Source organism: Dermacentor albipictus, chromosome 6 (genome assembly GCF_038994185.2).
Source record: "Dermacentor albipictus isolate Rhodes 1998 colony chromosome 6, USDA_Dalb.pri_finalv2, whole genome shotgun sequence".
Lineage (NCBI taxonomy): Eukaryota > Metazoa > Arthropoda > Arachnida > Ixodida > Ixodidae > Dermacentor > Dermacentor albipictus.
The window spans coordinates 20,342,794-20,367,651 of NC_091826.1; the positions used below are offsets into that span (position 1 = coordinate 20,342,794).

General features: G+C 43.2%; 1 protein-coding gene across 7 annotated transcripts in view; it reads right to left on the minus strand.

Moving 5' to 3' along the window:
* LOC135921046 (cadherin EGF LAG seven-pass G-type receptor 2) overlaps positions 1 to 23,537 on the minus strand; it is a 59,465-nt gene extending 35,928 nt beyond the window's left edge. For 2 of the 7 annotated variants that reach the window (XM_065455362.2, XM_065455361.2), the window contains exons 1-9: positions 23,341 to 23,537; positions 19,511 to 20,224; positions 14,220 to 14,521; positions 7,331 to 7,425; positions 4,181 to 4,294; positions 3,501 to 3,607; positions 2,440 to 2,501; positions 1,401 to 1,546; positions 361 to 614 (exon numbers count right to left, since the gene is read on the minus strand). In XM_065455362.2, the coding sequence (XP_065311434.1) occupies positions 361 to 614; positions 1,401 to 1,546; positions 2,440 to 2,501; positions 3,501 to 3,607; positions 4,181 to 4,294; positions 7,331 to 7,425; positions 14,220 to 14,521; positions 19,511 to 20,224; positions 23,341 to 23,343 (1,797 nt within the window). In that variant the 5' untranslated portion in view covers positions 23,344 to 23,537. Of the gene's footprint in view, positions 1 to 360; positions 615 to 1,400; positions 1,547 to 2,439; positions 2,502 to 3,500; positions 3,608 to 4,180; positions 4,295 to 7,330; positions 7,426 to 14,219; positions 14,522 to 19,510; positions 20,225 to 20,338; positions 20,780 to 21,126; positions 21,275 to 23,340 lie in introns of those variants that run through there. The other 5 variants (XM_065455363.2, XM_065455367.1, XM_065455366.1 and 2 more) reach the window with 5 other exon arrangements.
* Positions 23,538 to 24,858: the final 1,321 nt, after the last annotated feature.

The following is a 24,858-nucleotide window of genomic DNA, read 5'->3' on the forward strand; positions in this document are numbered from 1 at the left end:
CATGTAAATGCAAACTTGTATATCGAATTTGTTCACTTCAGACGCTCTAAAAGGTGGAGTTTACTACGGCAATATCTGCATTTGGTGCAGAGAGAGATTTGTAAACACAATGCCTCCGTTTCTGTTCTTGTCAGTACATTCTGCTGGAAACCATTTGTGCTATAATGCTTCACATTTCTTACCCTATTGATTTCTGGCTATTCTTGTATTAACTACAAGACATTTAATCAATCTTTCTCTTCTAAGAGTCAGAAGAGTCCAGCTTTCTCACTTTCTCTGAACCCACAACCTTGGCGCATTTGCTAGCACAAAGCTGTAGTCACCAAGCTACCACTGAGCCACACCGCCCAGAAAGAATACCTGGCAAGTAAAGACGCCGCTGTCGAGGGTTGTAGCACGATCGATGCCCAGGAGGAGGGTGTACTGGTCTCGCTGGTTCTTGGCAACACGAGAGGTCCACAGGGAGCGGAAAGGAACGTCGGGATCCACAGGGAAGCCATCCTTGAACCAGTGCACGGACAGGGCGCTCGAGCCAACCGCCATGCAGGCCACCATCAGTTCCTCGCCAACACGAGGTGTGCGTGGAGACACTTGCATCATCTCTATGTGCATTGCTGTTTTGAAAGCGAGGAGGGGAGGTACACAGAAGATACAGCATCAGCATTACACAGAAGCTTGGTCATCCCTGCTCCTGCATCGCTAGTGCCTTGACTTTCTTTTATGGTTCCGTCTATTATATGTTACTGGGTCTTTCATTTTTACGTGTGATGAGGACAGTTCTTGTATGCAGGGCTGTGAGTATGTGCGTGCAGTTTTGCCATTATTTTACTGTTTAAAGCAGTAATTACCTACAAAACCAAGTCTGAGTGTCAGTAACATCATGCTGAGCATCACACTGAATTATTCTCATAGGCAGGCTAAGGGAGGTACGAAGATAAGCTTTTGCATAGAGAGAGAGTCAAAGAACTGGAGATGAGGTTTGCAAAATATCGCGTTCACAGGATAATTAGCATAGGCATAATGAATAGCCAAGAAGAGACACTGAAATAGACCCCTTTGGCCAAGTTAAGTGTGCTTGTCAGGGTGGTTTTCAACATTGCTCTCTTTCTCTCTTTTCAGTGCCTCAGATGTTGGTAAATTAAGTTTCATTGTGATGTCAACGTGAAGGTCTCGGCTTGCTGCCAAACTTTTCCCGCCGTCATCATTGTGGTGCTGTCGTCACGCTGCAGTTGTCATCATTACCATCATTGTCATGTTTAACTGTTATGCAATTTCCACAGCTTTTCACAGCAAATGATCTGAAGATGCCAAAAGGGTCTAAGTATGTGTAATTTTTTTTGTGTCTGGTGATGTGCCAAATTAAACGAAGGGCCTCTGCCACCAAATCTTTACTCTCTCACCTGGCTCTTGGCTGATCTGCAGGAACTCCCGGTCAACGGCAAAGGGACCAAGTTTGCCTCCCTTGAGCGCTTCCTCCAGGACTGACTCGACGGTGGATCGCTCTTCTTGACGACCAAACAGGTGGAATTGGACCACAGCATTCGCCCTTAAAGAGATCAGACCGGTGGCAAAACAATTAGAAAATTTGCCATTGTTTCGATTTCATACGAAGAAAGACAGAGTGCATGTGTAGTCATAAACCCTGTACCAGCGTTTAGCACTTGAGAGCCATCACCATCTAAATTCCCATTGTTATTTTCATTCCAACATCTCTCAAAATGTCCAGAGTGCTGTTGGCATGCCTTCCACAACCCTACGGGGCTGTGTAACTTTGCATGTTTACAATATGTCACTAACAGTTTTGCCCCCAACTTCAGTAATTATTCATTAAATAATCTGCACGCACCATCCTTTTTATGTTGCTCAAAGGTGACACTAAATGCACCTGCTTATTTAAATAGTATATTAATACAGCCTAACTTAATATACTTCTTTAGTATACCTTTATTCTATCATATGTTACTGGGTCTTTCATTTTTAGTTATACGGCTTCGTCCTGAGATCACTACACATGTAGTGAACTACGCTGGATGTGTCATAGTGTGTGTGGAAACTAAAGCAATGAATTTAACATATTAATAAGAAAAAAATATATATATTAGTGTATAGCTGTCATCAAGTTTGTCTCACTATTCAACCTATTCTGTGACACCACATTACATCAGGCTTGCTCTGTGATTCATCACACATAAGACATTTTCTGTTCCATCGGCATTCTGAACCCCAAGAGTGACCTTTTTTTTCAGAGCTTGCATGTGAGCTCAGTGAAATGGGAGAAAAGGAATTTGTTCCAAGAATTACTTTGAGATGCCATGGTTCAAAGGGCTGCCTACCATCTCCAAGGCACTAAGGCAAATCTGCAGTTCAACGAAAATGTGTCTCTGGGCAAAGCACACAAAAGCATGAAATGCTTGCTTGCAGGCAACAAAATGAACTTACATAAACTGGAGTACAGCCAAGTTGTCGAATGCTTTGGTGTGGCTGGCAAACAGGGATTTCAACTGTGCAGTTAAAAAGAAAAAAACTATAATAATAATGTTTAAGCAAAGCAAAGAAGAATCAGCCAAAGCTAGAATCACCTCACAACTGGAAGTTAATTACGTTACTATTTTGGCTATCAACCATAATGACACTTCATTTAAGGTACAAGACACGACTTTTCATCACTTCATCGTTTTGAATGATATGTGAACGTGTAAGATGCATAAGGCTGCGCATTCTTGCTCATGTAGGCACACGGAATGCAAAAAACAACTTATAAATGTCTACCGACATTGAGTCCCGTTAGTGCACTATGACATAGTTTTGATAAGATACCTCCATCAGCAAAGAAACCTGAAAGAATACTTGGCAACACCTTACTTGAGCCTGAGCTGCCTTTGCTCCAATAAACATCGCACCACATATTCCTGGTGATTCCTGTTACTATGTGAAATTACAGATGAAATTATAGGCGCCAATTCAAATTTGGTGTGACGAACAAGACTGTCATGACACCTTTCAAAAGTGATAGTTTGAATGGGAGCACAGTACTTGTCAAGTTTAAATAGAACAAGTTTAAGTTGACAAGAATAAGGTTAATGTATAAATTAAAGAGAATAATTTTAAAAAGTTTATGCTATCAGTAGGCTTAAACACAATGAAAAAAATTAGTGAGAGGGGACGGTGGCAAACACCTGAAATTAGTACGTAGATAACAAACAAGCTACACAGTTTCTTGGCGAAAAACAGAACTTGCAGCTGAGAAAGAAACCTTCTTGCAACAAATGGTCAATCAGGCTAGTTGGTTGATTTGCATCTCAAAAATTTTTTAATGCGCAATGATAGACAGTACATGAAGAAAGTGTGTTGTCCGGTTGTTCCTTAGCGTGCTGTCTATTATTGCACTTAAAAAGCTTTGAAGATAGAAACTTTCTTAGTTTCAGGGTCAGCATATACAACTTCAAAGAGCTCGTAAGCGTACCAGCCCAATTTAAGAAAGTGGGGGCCAATGAACTCACCGCATCTTCCAGGCCTGCCTGCAGCTGCGAACGGCTCTTTGAATCCAACCGTGCCAGGTCAACATTGCGGTCGTAAAGTTTAACTTGCACAAGAAAACGGGTGCGGCCTGCATATGAGAACATGTCATTACAGATGCATTCCATGCCAGACAAAACGTGACTAATGATAATTTTAAGCAAGAAGAAGAAGAAAACTCATAAATAAACACTCTAAAAAAAGATATTTCTCAAATTAAGTCTCTTAGCCAGAGTCCAGCAAGGACCTTCATACGATGAGGTAACATACCAGGGTTTATTGGCCAGTTTCTAAGTTCTGCTTCTAAGTTCACATACTAGGTGACGCCTGCAGTTAAGTATGTGACACCTACTCTGGCTAACACTCCCAGGATGTTGTACACATATGCACAAACACCCAAGAAAGTTGATGGGAGTACAGGGTGCCATGGTAGCTTTTAATGGTAAAACAGGCACGCATAATGCAAAAGGCGCAAGTTCAGCTCTCACCTGTGGCGAGTTGCATTTTTCGTCCATTTTAATTTCCCCCTTTCTTTATTATTTTTAGATTTCAATCAAGAATGACAATTAATTTCCCCTACGCATTCTTTGGCTTCATTTTCTGTTCGCTGCTCATGGTTGTAACTGCGAAGAACCAAACAATGCAATGAAGGAAGACCACCCACTTGCAGGTGAACAGGTGCGGCCGTCATCATCCAGTCTAAAGCCAGGATCGCACTCGCAGTGAGGTTGTGGCCCAGCTTCGGTGCAGTGTTGGGTGCAGTTCAGCTGGTTACAGTCTGCAAAGGCATATATAGAAACAAGATTGAACAACTTGCTCACGACAAGCTGGTCTATCTGATCACAGCACACGATAAATTGACAGGGACTGACAGAGTAAAGAAGCAGCTCTCAGCAAATCTGATCTGCGGGTCAAGTGCATCGGCTTTTATACGCGACTCGTCGAAGGCTCCAATGTAATCGCTGGTGCCGCTTGGCATTGAGTAAGTACTATACGATTCGTGTAGCGCATACAATCGGATCACAAAGCAACTGCAAACCATGACAATCGAAACAGGCCTGAACGAGACCAAACCAAGCAAGACAAACATGTGCGAGCGAGAGGTGACGCGAGAAGACGACAGCACGAAACTAGCGGTCCAGCTGAGACCAGATATATGAGTACACATCTAGCAGTCGGACAGGTCCGCATGAAACCAGTTTCCCGCGTGAGCCTCACTGAAGGGGCCACTCTCAATGGTCTCTGCCGTTCGCGGCTCGCATCTTTTCTCGTCTGCGGCTCTGCATTCGCTTTTCCAACCTTCGTTGTTGTGCTCATTCGCTCAGTTATGCCGTCGCCATTGCTTGCCGCAGGAATGGGCCCAATAAGAGCTGCCCTAAAAATTGCCAAATGTCTTGCAACAATGAACTGCTAAAGTATGGTTACAGTTCTCGGTCTGCTAAACAAAACATTGCAATTTATCCGATATGAAACAACAACAAAAGTTTTCAAAGCAATACAGAAACAAAGTGGGTCATGCAAGCCTTGTTTCAGGTCTTGCGATGGAAGCCAACAAGACAATGTGCAGCTTTTATTTGTACTACCCTGTCATTTAGTGTGCTTGGCTGTCTAGTGACGGAGAAAAGTTTTTTTTGCTACAACCAGTAATGTTTTCTTTGTAACGGGTCCTTTTACGTGTGTCCATGACACACAAGTCCTTCAACTGCCTCTTTTTTTTTTCCACATCTATTTGGCATTTTTGGAAAGCTAGTCACGCAGCAGGCATTCATTCTTGCATAGCTTTTTTACAACCAGGATATAAAAGTAGTTGAAAGGATATTCATCCAGTTTTTCTAAAGACAAGTTAGTTATCTAGGGCTTAAAACTGATTCTTTTTACCTCATATATTTAGTTGTCTTTTCTGTACTAGTCAGAACAGGTGTGGTGCCTCAATATACTGAAATAAATATTCCTGCTATAAATAAATATACGACGATTTGATGTATTTACTATTCGTATTCAAAGAATTTGATATTCGCCCGCCTTTAGTTTAGGCAAACAAGAGTGTTTTTCACTTGAACAAACCTGGCATGTGGTCACTTTGTCCATGTTAGATGGATATGCATGCATGCATTTGCTCGTGACATATTCGTCAAATAATGGGCATATTCTGGTTTCTGGAAAAATGATTGGCAATAAGAATTCAGTATAGAAGCTACTGTACGTAGCACTAGGGTCTTCTTGGGTCTCATTAAGTTGATACAAATCACACTGTTTGGAATCGGAACACCTGTGAGTGCCATATGACCTCTGTCAACGAATAAATTCCCTAAGACAGTATTCTGCCTTGAAGCACTATGTGCTTCAACAAATCTCAGTGTTATTTTCAAAATAACTGCAATCAGTCCCGTGGGTATGTATGTTTACGTGTTTATGTGCGTATGTGGGTACATGCGAGTATATATATACGTATAATGCATATGTGTGTGCATGTATGAATTGTTGTTGTCAAATATTCTGTAAGGGGCTGCGGGCCTCGTCAAGCAGCCTCTACTGGAGCAGCTTTTACTTGCAGCCTCCTCCATCAAGTAGATGGAAACAAAGTTATTATTATTATATTATTATTATAACTATCCAGCATGCAATAGCAATGGGCTCCTAATTAGTTTTGAAATAACTGGTGTCAAATTCCTTCCGGAATAAATGTACTAATGATGAGGTATGCAACTCAAAATGCCGCTACTACCAGTGTGTGAAACAGGCTCCAAAATTTGAAACTTATTCCAATCAGTTCAGCGCCATGAACAAAGCAAGCAAAACAAGCAGTCGGGATTCATGACGCCGACATGTGACTAAAAAAATTGTCATAAGTCATATAAATGAAGCATTATCACTGTTTTCCACAAGCAAACGAATGCGGCTGAGATATTAGGTGCCAAAATGGCTTTCTTGCAAGTTCTAAAACCTGCTCCAATTGCAGAGGGAAGTCGTTATAAGCATGGCACTTGAAAGTGTTCAAACAGTGCAATTATTAGTAGCAAATTTCAAAACGGAATACAAGGTCTAAATAAGGTGCATGCTCTTATTTCTTAGGATTTGAGCTTTTGCTTCAAGTGCAACAAATTTTATGTAAATCATTGCAGCAATGGTTTAGTGAGAGCACCCTTCATAAGGCAAACTGTTTCAAAGGGACCATCAGATCTAGCTCCTATGCAAGCACTACAGTCGAACATTAGAAAGTCTTAGCCTGTCAATATTTGTTTTATGATTTATGAAATAGTAACCATGTTATCGGAGGCTTAGATGTGTCGAGCCATTCTGGAGATGCCCTCTTGTGGCACAGACTCTAAAGTAGTACGAACACGTTTCTTAAGTTGTAGAAACTCTGCCACACACTTTTCACATGTAAAAGCATGGGATTTAGAAAGTATGACGGTTCGAGAAATACTTGTGGCATATTTTAGTTCGATACTAAAGTTAGTCCCAAGTGTTGGACCTATTGCAGCAAGAGCCTTGTTCTACTTGAGGCATGAGGCATTGGCAGTGACATCAACCATTAGCATGCAGTCCGTTCCTTTTTTTCATCGAGAACCCATGTTTCACAAACAAAAACATTTCCAATGCATTGGACAAAGCATCACACAATTTCAATGCGGGTCGTGTCTCCAAGAACCCTAAATGGTAATGTGCGGTATTGCCATTCTAAGTGTGTCAAGGTCACTGGGCCTATATATGGTAATACAAATATGGGCAAGCTAAAGCTATCTTTTCATGTCATGTGCCACATGTTGATGACCACATTTCTCTTCAAACAACAAAGATTTTTCATGCTCACCTAAAGCTTGTTCCGGGCGCGCCAGGTATTCGCACCGACTGCCCTTGTACTCAGGAGGACAAATACAGGTTTGGGTTTTGCTTCCTATGTAATACCTGCAACAACAGTGCAACCACAGGACGGTTAGGTGCATGCGTCACTAGCTAGTGAAGTAAGAGTGAAAAAAAAAGGAACAGCGCTGAAAAAAGAGTGAACAGTGGTGCCCAAGTGGCACTACTGTTCTTGCAATGAATAAACCGGTTCATCTGGCCTGCAATCCCAAAGCAACACTGGGGTTATCATGAACATGGCAAATAGTGCAGAAGACAGGCTTGTGATAAACAAACAGGACAGACGTTAACACATTTGTGCCGGTTGTACATCGCTTTCATCTCAACATCTGTGCCATTTGCTACGTTGAACATAGACAAACTAGCCCAGCTCGGAATTCTCATGAGGCTATGAGAGTGAGTGGGGGGGGAGCGGGAGAGAGGGGGGCGGGGGGGCTTCAGATGAGGCCATGTGGCTGGGGGGTTTCGGATTAATTTTGACTATGCTGAGTTTTTTAACATGCACCCTATGCTTGGTACACAAGGGTTCTGAGCGAAGGGGGCCAACTATGTTCACCACAGTGAAACGGCACAGACGACATGATAGGTGAAACAGACGGGTCAATCCTCTGTCTCGTCTGTTTCACCTATTCCATTGTCTGCACTGTTTCACCACGGTGTTGGTACACAAGCCTTTTTTAGAATCTGCCCGGTCAGAATGCCACCACAGCAGCCAGGAATGGGACCTGTGATGTCACGTTTAGCAGAAGGACACCACAGCCACGCATTTACTGTGGCAGGCAGCAATGAATAAGTGACGTTGAGTTGGTTCCATGTGGAAACAAATTCAACATGCAGCTCACAACATACCTGTTGCTTCTATTGCACTATAACTATTAAGCACATAACATGTAATAAAAGCCAGCTCTTGTGAAACAAGCACAAACCAAATAACTCTTGCAACAGTAAGTAATGTGCAATATCCCACCACTATGTTTCTTGCTGATAAGTTTTCCTGGTTAGGAGTGAAGGCCAGACCCCACAATGCTACTAATAGCATATATTTTCACATTGGCTCCCAACCAGGCTACCACGTCCCGTCTCTAAGGTCTTGAGAAAAGCACTTTGGAGGGTCCCTACAATATTAGAAATCAATACAAAAAACAATAGCATGCAACACACGTGAAAGGCTGCAAAGTTCATCATTTCTTCTAGAATCTTGCACAACTGCACACATTATTTTGCAAATTTGTGCATATTTCTCAAAGTTCGCATTTTTCTTGTTATTTTTTTTCTTTCAGCAGCAAGACTTTGGTGAAGCAAAAACTTGTGACTAATCCAATTCAAGCATTTTTTTTTTTTACTGCCTTTATAAATGTCCTGCCTTAATCCTAACCTTTACACCGCTCAGCCCTGGTATGTAGACAAGTTCTTTCTTGTTTGTGCAAAGTGCTCAACCACATTGATATGTTTCTTGCGGGTACATTTTTTTCCGAATCATAACATGACTGAAGGCCAATCCCCATGATGCCAATGGCATGTTTTCATAATGCGCCCCAGCTACATAACATTGCGATTCAGTGGCCTCGTGTGAAAAACATTGTGGAACATTTGTACAATACTAGAATAGATGCAAAAAACACTTCCGTACCGCACAGTTGTAAGGCTACAACATTTACAGTTTCTTCTAGAATCTTCTGGAACTACAAGGATTATTTTGCGAATTTGTTGATATTCACCAAAGCTGTTCTTGTTTTTTTTTTTTCGGCGGCAAGAATTAGCTAAAGCAAAAACTTATTAATGCCTCTAGTCCCCTGCAGACTTTTTCTTGCTGCCTTCATGAAAGTCTTGCCCTAATTCTAGCTCTTAACGTAGCTCAGCCCTGCCATCTGGGTAAATGCTTTCTTGTTCATGTGCAGAACTGCCCTTTCTATGCCCCAGCCTCATTCGGCTAGAAAGTTGAGGTTGCTTTTGGTAAAGATAAACCTGTCAAGAGTCAGTGTTGAGCACATACGAGCATTGTAGTGAAAAGGCTGCAGCAGACACAAAAGAAGGTCACCAAAGTTCAAGGTATCATGTGTTGAAAGACAGTAGGCAGAAGAAAAGGGATCGGTTTCTGTACCACAAAGTACCGATAACTTAAGCTGCCAGAAAGTTTTACTCAACCCGAATGTTTAAAGTAAATTTTATAAGTGTGAGAGCCCTCAAATTACAAGAATCATTACTTTCTCATCATACTATTTCACAGTTCCGTAGCAAAGAATAATATAGCGCGGAGAGTAAAAATGCATCACAATGACTACACAGCGACCGATACACTGACATTTCTTTAAATCACGCTACGGCTAGTATATCCTTTATTTGCAAAATTACAGCTTGGAAAGAGATGCAGTGCTTCTGTGTATTCATTTGCTACATAACATAAAATGGCAAAATAATATTGCACATTCAGCAGGATTGTATGTGAAAGTCTGTCCAGCAAGATACTTGCAAGCCACTAAGATCCCTCACTAATAATAATTCACTTCAGATATAAATAACAAAAGCAGGCAATATGAACGCATTGGACTTGCTTGGATGCAAATATGATTCTATACGGAATCTGTACAGCATATTCAATGTTTTGTGATAAAGTGTTTTCACACCCATCAGATAAGGTCATGCAGATCCTACTTACTGTGTGAATTGATGTTATGCGAAGCATTTTGCGACAGTTGGCTATCCAGTGCTGTTCGGGGCTCTTCAAAGAGTTACCAGATAGGCGAATGTATGTTGTTAGAAGCGTGTGTTTCTAAGTGTGTATGTTATGCAAGCCTTTATGTGACAATGGAAGCAAGACAACATCATATCATGTCATGTCACACGTGCCAAATCACATGTGTCATGGCATGATATGTCAATCATGCCATTCATGTTACGTGATATGTCGTTCATGTCATGGTCCTGTCATGCATACATGTCATTAATGCATGTCATGATTTATGTCTCAACATGCAAGTCATGTATATCTTGATATATATATCCAGTTAAATAAACAACCAAGGCAGCATCACGACAACATAAGAGGCTAGATACAATAGGCAAGACTCAAGGTGCCTAAAGTAGGTAAAGAAGGTCTTGCATTTAAAATGGCAATGCAGCTAGAAAGCAAAACAATTAATGATAAGTACTATGTACTGGTTCAGCCCTAAATCCAGTAAGAGTAAACAATTTACATAACTGTCTTCACAAACCTGCCTTGTCTGTGACAAACCAAAGCCAAAACAGTTATGACTGGAACACACTGTTTGAGCTCACCAGTTCACTGCTTAATTGTTTTCTGTACGATGGATGTTTTGTGTCTCGTGACATTCACTGTTGCTATAACACAATGTTTGTGACGTGACAGGCTGATTATGTCTGACGGCACTCCCTGTTCCTATAACAGAATTTCATGATGTTTGCTGTTTTCCTGACACAATGTTAATGACGTGACATATGATGATTGCTGTTCTCATGACACAATGTATGTGACAGAAACAGGTTCATCATGTCTCATGACATTAAATATATTCTCATGGCAGAATGTTCACAACATCACAGTCTTGACAAGTCTCATTACACTTGCTGTTCCCATGACAAAATGTTCCATACAAGAAAAGCGTCTTATCTCTCAGAACAAATATTTTAGGCAAAACTCTCAATGTAATGGAACAGCCAAAGGGTCTCAGAAGCACAATCCCTTAACACAGGCAGGTACACAATCTGGCTTGGGCAGCTGGCCGGCCAGTATTTTCTTGTTATCTCTTTCGCCTCGAAACCTAACACCAAGTGCTTTTAGAGTGCACCAGATAGGAGCTGAAGGGTCGTGAGACGTGGAAAAAGTTGTTTGTGTAGAGACAACAGCACACGTTGCACAATCATTATCAGCCCTGCATTTAAATGCCCCACTTTCACATGCATGCAATGGAGTGAGGAAGTGTGCGCACCCTGTTTTATCTTCCAGCTGTCACTTATCATGCTGATTACTCTACGTATGTAAAAGGAGCCCTCATATGACCACGAGCAAGAGATCTTAAACAACATGCAAATGCCGTGAGTATGAGAAACTTCTAATCAAAAGGCAAGTTTCCCAAATAGACATGTATCCTGGTATGAGCGGGAATGGCTCCTTAAAATATTGAAGAATAAAGAAGGGGGGGAGTTTTAGAGGAAAAGAGTGTTGGTAGACGTGTTGCATTGGAGCTAAGTAATGACATTGCAGTAAAAAATCAGCATAACTGTATTAAACTTCCTAATGTGTTTTCCAGTTGTAAGAAATGTTGAGGCAAAAAAAAACAATAAATAAAAGGAAGAAAAAAAAACTACATCATATCATAGCCCACACTCTCATTAAAGAAGCTAAAGTAAAATTCTTCTATATTATGTAAACACTCTTGAACCAAGTGGACAGTAAGAAAAGATGAATGACAATAATTCCAATAGTTTCTAGGCCCACCAATTCCCACAAGCAGTTGTTAGGATGGTTTTGAAGGCAATCCAAAGGGGGAAAAAATGCAATGACACACAACACTAACAGAAAAATCTTTTTAAAATGAATAAATTGGCATAACAAAAGAATGTATACATGCCAGCAAGTAAGGTAATGTAGCACAAGAAAACAAGTCATGCTCTGGATAAGAAATGCATGATATAGATATAATTTATTGTTTAAGAATTAGTTATATGAATGTTTTTGAATTACCTATGCTAGATAGCGCAATTATAATCCTGAAGCTTGAGTGCTTGAAGAGGCAGCCATTACTTTGACAAGAAATCAAAATGCACAAATTACTAACAAATTTCCACTAATCAGCTTTTTAGCTAACTACTTTATGGTACATATTGTAAATCAAAACCAATGAGTTCTTAAAGCAGATTCACTTGGAACCAATTTTGAAAATAGCACTAGTTTTTGAGATAAGCACCGTGAACGTTGTGGTAACATGCATTGTCGTTCCATGCACTTTTCTAACAAACACCTTGTTATGCATAGCAGGACAAATATAACTGGAACACTAATGCACTTCATTGTCCACTTTGAGAACACATATCTCAATATTGGCATCATCCTCCGAATTGCTTCCCCATTTGTACCCTAAACTATTAAAGTCTATTAGAGCAATTTTGTTAAATAGTCAGTTGTGCACTTCTCTTGCGCAATTAAAGCTTGCCTCTTCTTCATGCGATCGAACCCCAAGATTAGAATTTATTTATCTAACTCATTTTTCAACACGTGTTATACTGCACAAAGGCAAAAAAAAACTACGTTGTATCTTAGACGTCGCAGGGGTCACTGCAACGGTACACAGAACAAAGAGCTCCTGACCGTAACACAAAAGAACAACAGCAGGTACCTGTATTCTCAACTGATGAATTGAGGCCCAGATGGTGGCCAGCTGCTTTCAAGAAAAGGAGTTTACTTACACACAATATACAATGCCAGTGTGTGCACACTGTTTTCTTCATTTTTTTTTTTTTCTGAAAGCTTGGGTCTTACATACTTACTTGAGAACATATGTTCTCATAGTCCAAGATCTCAACCAGTTAGGGTGGTTACAGTATTTTCAGTGCTCATGAAATGGTGCCCAAAAAACTTTCACGAAGAGTAGTTTTCGATCAGTTATAGAAAACAGACGGAAGGCCTACAGCATTTTTCAGAAGAGCATAATTAAAAACAAAAAGAAAGAGAAAGAAAATGCGTGCATGTGTGCGCATGTTTATGTGTGTGTACATGTGCGGGCACATATGCTATTGTTTTATTTGCTTGAATCTTTTAGCATTCATGGATGCAAAAAAAGAAAAATGGATGCTTGTATTCAAGTAAATAAAGTTTAAATAAAATAAATAAAATTAGGTACGTTTGGGACGATGTCTCATTTTTCCATTATTAATTACTTCTCGCCACCTTACCGGTTTCTGCAGAACTATTAGATCAAACTCTTGCCTTTGCTTCGAGTTGTTGATAAATTTAGACTTCACCCTGCCATGTGCTAGCCACCTGGTTAGCTCAGATGGTAGAGCGAATTCCCAGGAAAGGCAGTGGTCCCGGGTTCGAGGCCCGGACCAGGACAAATTTTTCTTCAGCTGCGAGGCTTTTCTTTTGAGGAACCCATACGTGTTTCCTTTGTAGCAATTAGCTACGTTTGGGTGGATGTCTCATTTTCCCTTTATTAATTACTTCTCTCGGCCTTGCAGGTTTTCGCGGAACTATTATGGCAAGTCTCGTTAGAACAGACTTCTCAGCATTAAAATGTAATAATTTAGAGTAAACATACAGGCAAGTTCAAACTACACAAAAAGGACAATAATTAAAAAAAAATTAATATGAAAGTTTTCATTATAAAAAGCTGTTATCTCACCTGCTTAGGGGGTGCTTGCACATGTGAGAACTCACAGCTGCATTTCAGCAACAATCGAATGCTATGCTGGACATAATTTTTTTTTTGCATTATAATTTTCCATTCTCCCCCATGCATACTTTTGAGTCATGAAACAATATGCACATAGTGAGTAGTGAGCGCAGAATTTGAAAGAAAGAAAACTCGTGCATACAGATGACGATTACTGTTTCGGTCAGTTTAGATAGCGTCAATTTGGGCGCGTTGGTAGATCATCTTGAATTCCAGACAGTGCAAAATGAGACAGGAACAGAAGGGGACACGCACAGCAGGGTGTGTCCCGTTCTGTCACCGTCTCGTATTGTGCTGCTCTAAAAGTGAGACTATTGTTCGGGAACAAGAAGCACCCCATAAAGTACAACATTTCCAGAGTGCAGCGCCGTCAAGACGTCTGCCATTAAATGGATAATCCTGCACGCATTACGATGGCAGTTCACTGACCGGCAGGTGCCGCCATTGTGACACAGGGAGGAAGACGCTCGACCGGTGCTGCCGCTGCTGTCGGGGCCGCAGCGCGGCGAGAACTGGCACTCGTCGCCATAGAAGTCGCCGAGGCAGGTGCAGCTGTAACGGCTCCAGTCGGCTGCAGCCAGGCACACACCCGTGAAGGAGCAGTGGTGTTGCAGGCAGAGGTCAGCGCGCATGCTCTCGTTGGCCTCAAGCATCTCGTACGTCAGGTTGAATCCATATACGTCCAGGAAGAGGTCCAACACCCGGTGATGAATGTTGCCAGGCTCGCGAACCTGCACTCAAAACAATTATACCGTTACGCAGCTGAACCTCAATATACCAAACATTGATATAATGTATTATTGAATAGAAGAAAGTAAATGTTTCTTTTTTGACGATATAACTGTGTAAAAAAGATTTATGATTATAACAAAAATTTGATATAAGTAAGGTATTTCTCTGTCCGATGTGTTTGGTATAGCAAGGTTTGACCATAGTGTTAAAGATATTGATTGTAAAATGAGTAACTGCTAACAGAAAGAAATTCTCATTTCTTTTGCATGTGCTTTGTTATAGGATTACCAACACATACTTTCGAAACTGTAGAGACTGTGCCGCACATTTATCGAACATAAAAAGACTAGAATTGTCAAGTTCAAAAATGGGGAAATGTGGGATGTTTCAATCTGATAGTTAACTTGGTCACAAACAGCTGACTGTGCCTAGTGTCATCAGCATTACCTTGATGCCGTGACACAGAGCAAGATTTACCAACTCGTAGTACTAAGGCTAGATGTGCCGACGTTGTCCGTAATAAAATGAACAAGAATGCTGCACATTCCTTCCAGCTGTGCTTGCGTGTGGCAGGCATAGCAATTGCAAGGACGGAACGAGCCAGTGTATCAAGACTTCATGACGCCATCTACATTTTAGGTACCAAAATTTACACTGGTTTGTAGAAAGGTGTGTTACAGCAAATTATTTAGGGAACTGTGATGCTTACAAGTGCAGTTGAACTTTGTTATAACAAAGTTGCAGCTGACACAAGAAATAGCTTCGTTATATCCAATATTCCTTATAAACATATTTATGTTACAATGTAATAGCAGAGATAACGTTGAATTTATTTTGTTATATCCAATAATTTCTTAAATATTATAATTGGTTATATCCCTGTTGGTTATATTGGTTGGAATTGGTTATATCAAGGTTCGACTGTACCTTTTTTCTGAAATTTAGAGTGTTTGGATGTTCATTTATTGAGAAAAAAAATTATGCAGAACCAATGAGAACGATATTAAACAGGCAAGCGTAAAATGACATGACACTACTTCATTCCTTTCAATTGTTTAGCAGGCTTTCAACGCAAATAAAACGGCAGCCAAGGCAGTGAATGTTAATTACAACTGCGAAGAATTGGAACAGCTGTACAACAAAGCTACTAGTCACCAAGAGCAGGAAAACTGTCATGTAAAAATGAAAAGCAAATGAAGCAACTCAGCACTCCAGCTGACAGCTCACTCTTTTTGTCACCCTTGACCTTAGTTTATATGGCATCTGTGCTGCACTGCAAAAGACTATCCATTTTCATCTGTCTTGGCCCCTCATTTGCTTGCAATCTAAATGAAAAATCCCTGCTTACTGACATATACACATACACCTGACTGAATACTCTTCTTTATTCTAATTTATTAGGGACATCATTTAATCTTGAAAGTTGCAATATTATTTCTACAAATAACTAATTTTTGGGCCGCCTTGGAGAACACAAAACTGGCACAAAAACAAAAAAGCACAGGTTCTTATAAACAATGGAAATATAAACAACTTGTTGTTTATTTCTGAATAATAGCACAATATATGCCTGCACTCCATTAACATTCAATGTTTTTATGGACCCGATGTTGTTAACTTTCAAGCTAACATTCAAGCTGATAAAAGCAGGTTTCTAAGCCTCCCCTCCCACTCCGTGTGCCACTTTCTCAGTTTCATATTGAGGAAAGACAATAATTACGATAATTATTTTTTGAGTTTCCCATCACTTTTACCACATTTATCTCTACATCCTCAATGGCGGCCAGTAATACGAATGTAGCGAGCAAGTTGTTCCATGTGGCATGATGACATAGAGGAGATAGTACCTTGCCAACATTTCTTTTAAGACACTGCTTTGTCTACAGCATTAGGCACTGCAGTAAAGCCTCCCTACAGAGTTTTGAATATTCTCCACCACAACTAAACTCTTTCTCAATCTCTCTCTTCAGATGTGAAAGCGCAGCAAACATGAACACGGCAATGAACACTTTACAGTGGGAACCTTTAACCAAAAAAAAAAAAAGCCTCAACATAACTTGTTGAAGGCAAGTGTACATGTCACCTTCAAAATTCTGTTTCGAAAAAAAAAATTTTAATGAAGATTTACACAGGGCATACTCTCTATCAACTTCATGAGTAACAAGTGGTGGTGTCTTTACGTTTAGCACTTGGGTACTCCAAAAAAAAATTTGCCAGCCTTACAATCTTTGCATTCTCTCAATAGATATAGAATTAAAATAATCTTAAGTCATTGTAAAGGTGTTTATTTGCAGGGTACACAAGATTGGAAAGGTTGAACTCGAGGCGGAGGTTATTGCCCTGCAAGCATCCAGAACCAGCCTTTATGTAAAAACGCTGATGTGATTACATATGACGAGACAGCAGCAACCTCATGAGCTGCAAATTGAGTGAAAGACAACTTTGAAATTATCTTAAGCTAAACATTAATACTAAGTGCAACCTTATGAGCTTTAAACTTACTAAAATACAAAACTGTGTTAAGCATAGGTATTCCATCAAAACTTCAGCAAATGCCACTCATTCCATAAAATCTATACTGCATCGTCAAGTGGATAGCTCTGTTTGGCAGAGGAGCCAGAAAATCAATTCTAAGAAATGTGTTACGATTCTATAGACAGCAGGAACAGTACGAAGAAAATTTTTTTTCCCCTATGGATTCTCATCAATTCTAACTAACCACCCTCTCTGGAGTTGCAAAATCTAGTGATAAAATATGCAAGACACTGCTTTTGTTATAGGAAAGTGCAAAAAGGAACATGTATTTGGAATTAAATTGTCATGTTATCTTGGCCCCATTACGAAAAGAGAATGCTGCCAAGGCTTCATGCCAGTTGACCGCTTAACAGACCAGTTGCATAACAGCAAATTTCTTTTTGTACATGTATCATTCAGTCAATTTTCGCATATATTTCTTATTTAAATAAGGTATTCTTCTGCAGCAGTGACACCTACATGTATTTACACATGCCACTTTTCCTCAACATAAATATTAAATATAAGATGTTGACATTAACATCACACAAATGTTAATGTGTAAAGGTTCACATAACCTAACATCATCCTTTAATATCAGAATCATTCAATTAACCACATTTTCATAACCTATTTACCACCTTTCTGCAGCTATCCCAAGGTTTTAAAAGAAGTGCAGAATCAACATAGATGAAAAAAAGAATGCACTTTCTAGCCACTCAATCAGAACAGCACCTAAGGGTAAATGATCAGGTTGATGTTCCAACACATGCATGCACTCAGATAGCAACAAAAACACTCTTCCAAGTTAACTGACGTCAAGCAGGCATCTATGACGCACGGCTACACGTATACTTCAGGGAACAATGCCCGACTGTTTGTTCAAGCTGTAATGTTAGCATGGATTTAAGATTCTAAGATTCAAATTGATGTATACATAAGGACACTAGAAACGAAAAGGAAGTGCATGTATTGCACAATTATGAGTTTAAAAACTAAATTACGACAATAAAAGTTAAAGCATTTGCTGATCTTAATATTAAATTCTAAAGTGCCTTCAGCACTTTCATTTGTCTTTTCTAATGCACGGTACTGCAAAATTTTCAAACCAACACCTTTTGCGAGCTTATGCATACACCGTCTTTTGCATCATGTGTGTGTGCTCACGTAAGATCATGTACCATATTTTTTTCACACAGTGTCCTATGTCTATGATCCAAAAGTGTCCTAAAGACAACAAGGTGTTTGTTTCGTATGCACTTGAAAACCTATTCAAGCCCTGAGCAATGCTATGCTGTATCATATAAAACACATCTGTAATGTTACCTGCATGATTTTGACAATTAATCCTTCTGGTAACTATATACTGAGCACTCCTTTAGTAACTAATATCCTAGAATCCTGTATGCAAATTATCTCCCATAGCATGCTCTCAAGATGCATCATTAGATGGAAAGATAATCGCAACATTTGTACGACTATGTAAGACTACGTAATAAAATAAAGAAGTTAAGCAACTTTAACCAGGGCTTTAAATATTCATAAATAATCTCCTGGAGCTTCAACATAAATAATGTATACAATACTTTGTCTGATTTCATTTCGTAATATATGGTTTGTGTTCTGTTTTATCACTATGTCGTACATTTTAATACATCGCAAGCGCACCTTGTCTTGGATGGATTAGCCGCAGTGGCGCAGTCAGAAGGGGGGGGGACTGACAGGGCTTCAACCCCCCCCCCTCAAAAAAATTTTTTTTTCCCGGCTGCCTCTTTGCTCCCTTCTATGTCTGGTCAGTCACCTATGAACAAAAGTGCATATCCTTCGGGCGCCCACCTCAGACAAGTACCGGATGGTAAATGCCTTCAGGCAGACCAAGGCCCTGCTCAAGGTAATAGTTATGCTATTATGCACCAAGCATGGGAAACTTAACGGAGAATGATGGAACCTTAGTCCTCCCTCCTCCGCTAAAGAAAAAAAAAAATCGTGGCTACGCGCCTCACCAGCTGTAAGAAATAATGTTTCTGCCTTACAAGTGTCAATTATACTGAGAACAGTCGGGAACGTTTATATCTGTCTATTATAGGGATAAATATTTGTTCAAAAGAATACATAAACAATGTTTTGTTTCAAACATATGTGTGTTCCGCATGCTAGCTATCTCGTAAGAAGTGTACGCATGTTGCGAAAAATAAATGTTCGCGCAAAAATTAAAAGTGAAACGTTTCGAATATAAGAACATAAAGTTCCGGAAGACATATCTGAACGAAAGAACTACGAAGCACAGGTCGCGCTTGTGGATGAATACCCCCCCGAGCTGCGGTAACGGAAAACGAAACTTCACATAATTCGCATTATATGCACTACGCCATGAAACAGAACACTTCGAATGAGTAAAGCTCCCGCCAATCACCCTCAAAGTTAACGAAGACAGGCCGGAGGATCTGAAAGGGAGCGAAATTCGGGCCAATCACCTGAAAGTCGATGACCATGACGGGCTTGTTGCTCACCACATGCGTGGGCTCGGACTCGGAAGTGATGGATCCGATCAACGTTCCACCCATGTTCAGCTGCTCGTCCGAGTAGAAGAGGTACTCCGAGACGGTCACACCTTCGCGCATGTAAAACTGCGTCAAATATAGCGCCACCCGCTGCCTCGGAGCCGCCTCGAGCACCCATCGGCACGCGATGGGTACGGGGTAAGGGCGGGGAAAACCCGGAGTGCTTATCACGCCTCGGGGTCCGCGCAGCACGCCGCCGCATTCCCGGTACACTTCAGCGGCTTCGGCGCGCGGCACGGACGCCGACACCGCCGCGAGGAGCACGACACAGCAGCAGACGACGGACGCCGCCACACAGCACCTAGCTGTCATGATAAAACCACGGCCCACTCGGGTTCCCGCGCGGGCGAGTAATACGCGGAAGACACCGCACCACCACTCGAACCACAAAGAGACACACTCGTTTCGCTGCACTTCACTCTTGCTTCCCGCACAAGCAGCGGGGTTCTCAGATGCCAGTCGGCTTCGGTGTATCCGGCAGTCCGCGACATTTCCTGGCCTTCGCGTCCGACCTCGCTGGGCAGCAGCAGCAGCAGCAGCAGCGCTGGGCGAATCGATCCCCGAGGAACGCCGCGCGGTTTCCCGGGCTCGCCTCCATCGGATCCGAGCTGTGTCGGAACGCTGCGCCTGGAACAAAGTGGTAACGGGCCGGATGATACGTTGCGTTACTGTAGCCCGTGTTGTAATGTGGGCGCACGGCTCAGCGCGCGCGCGCCGTGAGACAATGGGGATTTAGCGTGCCTCTCCGCTTACCGCCACCTTTTCGAACGATCGATGCAAGAGCAGCAGGAGACCCGGGCTAGATGGATCGGAATGGGAGGCTGCAGTGGTTGGGACGGCGTCGCTCTAACCCCAGCGCCGCAGGGCGCGCGTACGCGCAGTGAATGGACGCCGCTCGCTCCATCGGCCCGCTCCGAAAACGCAGAGTCCGGCGAGGCAAAACCGGTTGCAGTGTTGAGACAAGTTTGCAGTGCCGTCGCCGCGCCTCATCGACGCCTCCGGAGTCGGCATGGGTTCGGGCACTCGGCTCCGACAGCCGTAGTAACGGGCTCCGGAACGCGGGCCCTTGGCCGTAGCAGACGCCCCTTTACGTCAAAGCGCTGCTCCGCTGGTTTCGTTCGCCGCCGCGCAGAACACACTCGCACGCACGCACTTGCGCACACAAAACGCGCGTTCGCTCGCTCGCGCGCGCTCCACCCGTCGTCGCCCGTCGCGACATCTATCGTCGGAGCAGCAGACACGCGTCGCGCGCACATCGGTTGCTCCCGGCGGTTCGCGACCTATTTCGCCACGCGCATGCAAATCACAAAAGTCGCCTGTAAATAGGCGTTTGAGGCGCGTCATTTGCGTCAACGCTTAGCGCCCGCGGACAGCTTGGTGGAGTGGGTTAGATAGCGAGAGGCAGAACGAAAGGCGCCAAGTCTCGCACGTTTAAAGAAGCCGTGATTCTGTGAGCTGACATCTTTGTTATCGAGCTGAAAGCGAAAGGGCTCGAACTCGCCGGGCGTTTTGAATTCAAGCATACTTACGTTAAGGGAGCAGAAGTGATGTACACAACTTGTAAGACGAACGCAGTGTAGTTGGTGTAGGCCAGGTTGTATATACACAAAACAGCTACGGGGCGGGCGCGCGCAGACTTTGACGAACTCGAAGATAACTCGACAACTCTACTGCACGTCAGCGGGCTCAGCATTGACTCTAGCCACTGTAGCCGTCTAGATTCTATTATCGTGTCCGGATTGGCTGGCGCGCCTGAACCCGTCAACCCTTCCTAGCAACCGGCATAGCAACGGCAGGACGAACGCGTGAGGAATTTCGACTTGCGTGGTTACAGGCAGTTTACAGGGTTTATTTTGTTTGATTGTGGTGTGCCCCGAATGAAGTTAATACTACGTTACGTTTGGACGTCCCACGGTCTACTGTATATGCAGTTCAGGTGTTAGTAGATGAACAAATTGGCATTTCGCCGAAACCAATTGAGGCACTGCCAACGTTTCGGCTTTTGTGCACAAGTGCTACTGAAGTAATTGGTGTTGCTGTTGAGCTGCACGACTGGAGGATTAGAATGCGTTTGCTTTAAAGGGTTGCAGCGTCTGTGAGTGCACCAAGTGGATAGAGTGAATCAATAAAACCTGTTCTTGGGCCAGTTGTTGCATGCGCGGTGAAGCCATTGTAGCGCAAATAAAACATGTAGAAAGACCAAGACTGGACAACCACGTAGCGTACGTCAGTAATACGAGTCTGTTTAGGATTGGTTTGTCTAAATACGATTTATAGAATTTCGAACATACTTCCTCAAGGTTTATCTCCACTGGTCTTGTCTTCTTTGTGTCTGTTTTATTTGCACTGCAATGGCTTCACTATTTAGTGACTCTTCAATCTAGATTTTAAACCCTCTGGGGCTTTCCTTTCCCATAGATATTCTTCATCAATATTGCGTGCACTTGCATTATACACTGTGCGCTCGCTGCTTTCCTGGTGAGGACTCTTTATGCCACGGCGGTACGCTTATGCTAGAGTGGTTATAGTCATGCCGTTCGTGACCTGAGATGGGAGAGAGAAAGCTCTGTATTCACCTAAGTGCTACTCATTATGGAGGAGGAATTGTGGGATTGAAAGGCCCTAGAATAGACAGAGAGAGAGGACGGAAGGACATTTAAAGAAAGCGTGAAGAAGTTGGACTTCGTGCGTACGTACATCAACAACGGCTTCGCCTGAGCTAACACGTTCATGATTGTTGTGCTGTACAGAATTAATTTAAAGACAGGACAAAGAAGCTGTAACACGACAGCCGTTTGTGCCTCATCCACGTGTCGTGTGATGCCTCTTTCATTGTCCTGTCGGTAAATTTAGACTGTACGCTACACTAATCGATGGGTGTTTACGCGTAAAGCGAAATTCCGCATGCGTTACATGTGGGAATCGACGTAAGCGGAGCTTTGTCTGCTGTTTGCGTTCGTCGACGTTACTCGGCGGTGCATACGGCAGCAGTGACGTGAAATGTTATCTTGCCTGCTCCGCTTGCGTTTGTTGTTCTTGCTCTGCTGGGCGCTTTGTGCGATCCTTCATCTCCTCGGGACTAAGTGCACGCTTCGGCGTCATTCTGGGTTGTAGCGTTGTAGCTCCACAAAACAGCCTCCTCTCTCTCCCTCTCTATTCCCTCGCTAACGTTCTCCCCACCTCCTCCCTCTACTATCGCTGCTGTTGCAGGTGAGCACGGAGAAAAGCGCGGTAGCTCCTGCACATTTGTGAGGGGTCACGCCTAGTTACGGCTGTCCGGAGGGCATTGTGCGCGTGCGACGTGGCGTAAATGTTGACACGAGCTTGTCGGGTCGTCTTTCCTTTGTTCTACGCTAACGCGATAGCGTTAAGGGCCCCGTGTCACAGAAAATCCGGCCCTCCGCGTCGCGCATACAGTGTCTTACATTCTTTACAAGGTTATTCCTCGGAATTTTGAGAATCGCGGCTCATAAACAAATGTCATGAAAAAAAAAAGAAAGAAAATCGACAGCACATGCCTTTTATGTGTATGTGACATCTAAACCATGTCACGACAAGGCCGGAGTCAGCGGCGTGCAAGAACACAGCAGCAGCGGGAAGGTCGAAGAAAGATGCAAAACGAACTATCGCGAGCGGCTGCGTTCAGTAAGGTAAACGCAGGCGAGATGCGGTGATTATCGTCGGAAGGACAAGTCTCGCTGGGTGCAAACAGAGCCCCGATGATGTAGTGATAAGAACCTTACCATATATGGAAGTGAGGAGAGTTACAGGCAGAATGACGTGGTGTTGTCGTAGTGCGACTTCTCGCCTGGCGCGCTTCTCGCCGGGTCCGAGCGCTTCGGTCAGCAACACGGATTCGCACGGCAGCACGCCGCGGAGGAGGTCGGGCACGTTGGCGAGCATTGTTGCAACCCCCTTCACTGCAACGCGTCTCAAAGAGCGGCTTGCGCTCGGCGCCGGTCCAAGAAAGAATACGGGTCGAGCTGGTGAGGGGCTACCCGCCGAAGGTCGCTCTTCGTTGCGGCTGCAACAAAAAAAAAAGGGGGGGGGGGGCGGTACAACAAAAGCGTGCGGGGAGTGGTGCGGGCGTGCCTTTGCGTCGCCGCTGCCGCGTGTTTTAGAGCGCGCCGCCGCCCGCCTCGAGGTTCCTGGAAGATTTATGCGCGCCGCTGGGTCCGTTGTCAAAAAGACCCGGTCCCCTCGCGACCCTTAACTGCGTCGTTCCGGAAGTCGTTGAACTTGGCGAGTCGTCGAGAGTAAATAGGGGTGGCCCCACCACCCGCTCCGTTCGTCGTTTGGCTTCAAGTGGAGCTCGCACGTGCGGAGATGTCATTCCGCGCGCTCGTTTGTTTCCTGTGAGTAGTACGCGCGTGTTGGTCGAGGGCGTCTCGCAAAGCGTTCTTTTTTTTGTTTTTGTTTTTTTTTCGAGCACCGCCGCAATTGCTCGAGCGTTGGTTTGCGGACGACAGACAGACTCCGACCTGCGGACGTTTTAAGCGACAAGGCCGGCAACTTTATGCCTTTGCGCTCTGCTACAGGGCGACTCTTAAACAATTTGCGGCGTGTTTTGTAATCAGAAGATAAGGGCGTAGCGAATATCTTTTTGTCGCGTACAATCAAAACGGTTTATGCATTTGCGGCAGTGCGCTGTCCGTTAGCGCTAGTGAGTCTCTTTTGGGAAGTACAGGAACGGCAGTCGTCAATCCTTAGCAAGAAAATCAATTCATACCGAAGTCGTGCTACCGCGCAAGATTTCCAGGGATAGCGCTGCTGGCGATGACGTCCTGTACCATGTGGCCGTTTCCCGCGTTGCACTATAGATGTAGACAATGGCGTAGCCAGGAGTATTCTTCCGGGTGGGAAGGCAGCCTTACACTGTTTTATGTCAGGTCTCCTGGGTCCAAATAATTTTCTTTTTTTGGGTGGGGGAGGGGCTGGGGAGGTTGTGCCAAATGTGCCCTCCTCTGACAACGTCTCGGTGTTTACGAACGATTCTTAGAACAGCCGCACACAAGCGCTACAGCTCGTCTGTCATCCCTGTGAGGTTCGCGCGCCTCATTTTTGGGTTGTCTAAGCACTCAATTGTATTAACACGGTGCACTTCCTCTCGTCTTTCGTCCGGGTTGCGCTGCCTACCCATGGGAACATGTTCAATCAATTGTACGTACTACGTCCAACATCACTCGTCTCATGATGATTACGTTGCTGACGAAATCGTAGCCTGCACAGATATGACCCACGGAGTTCACGCTCTAACTTAC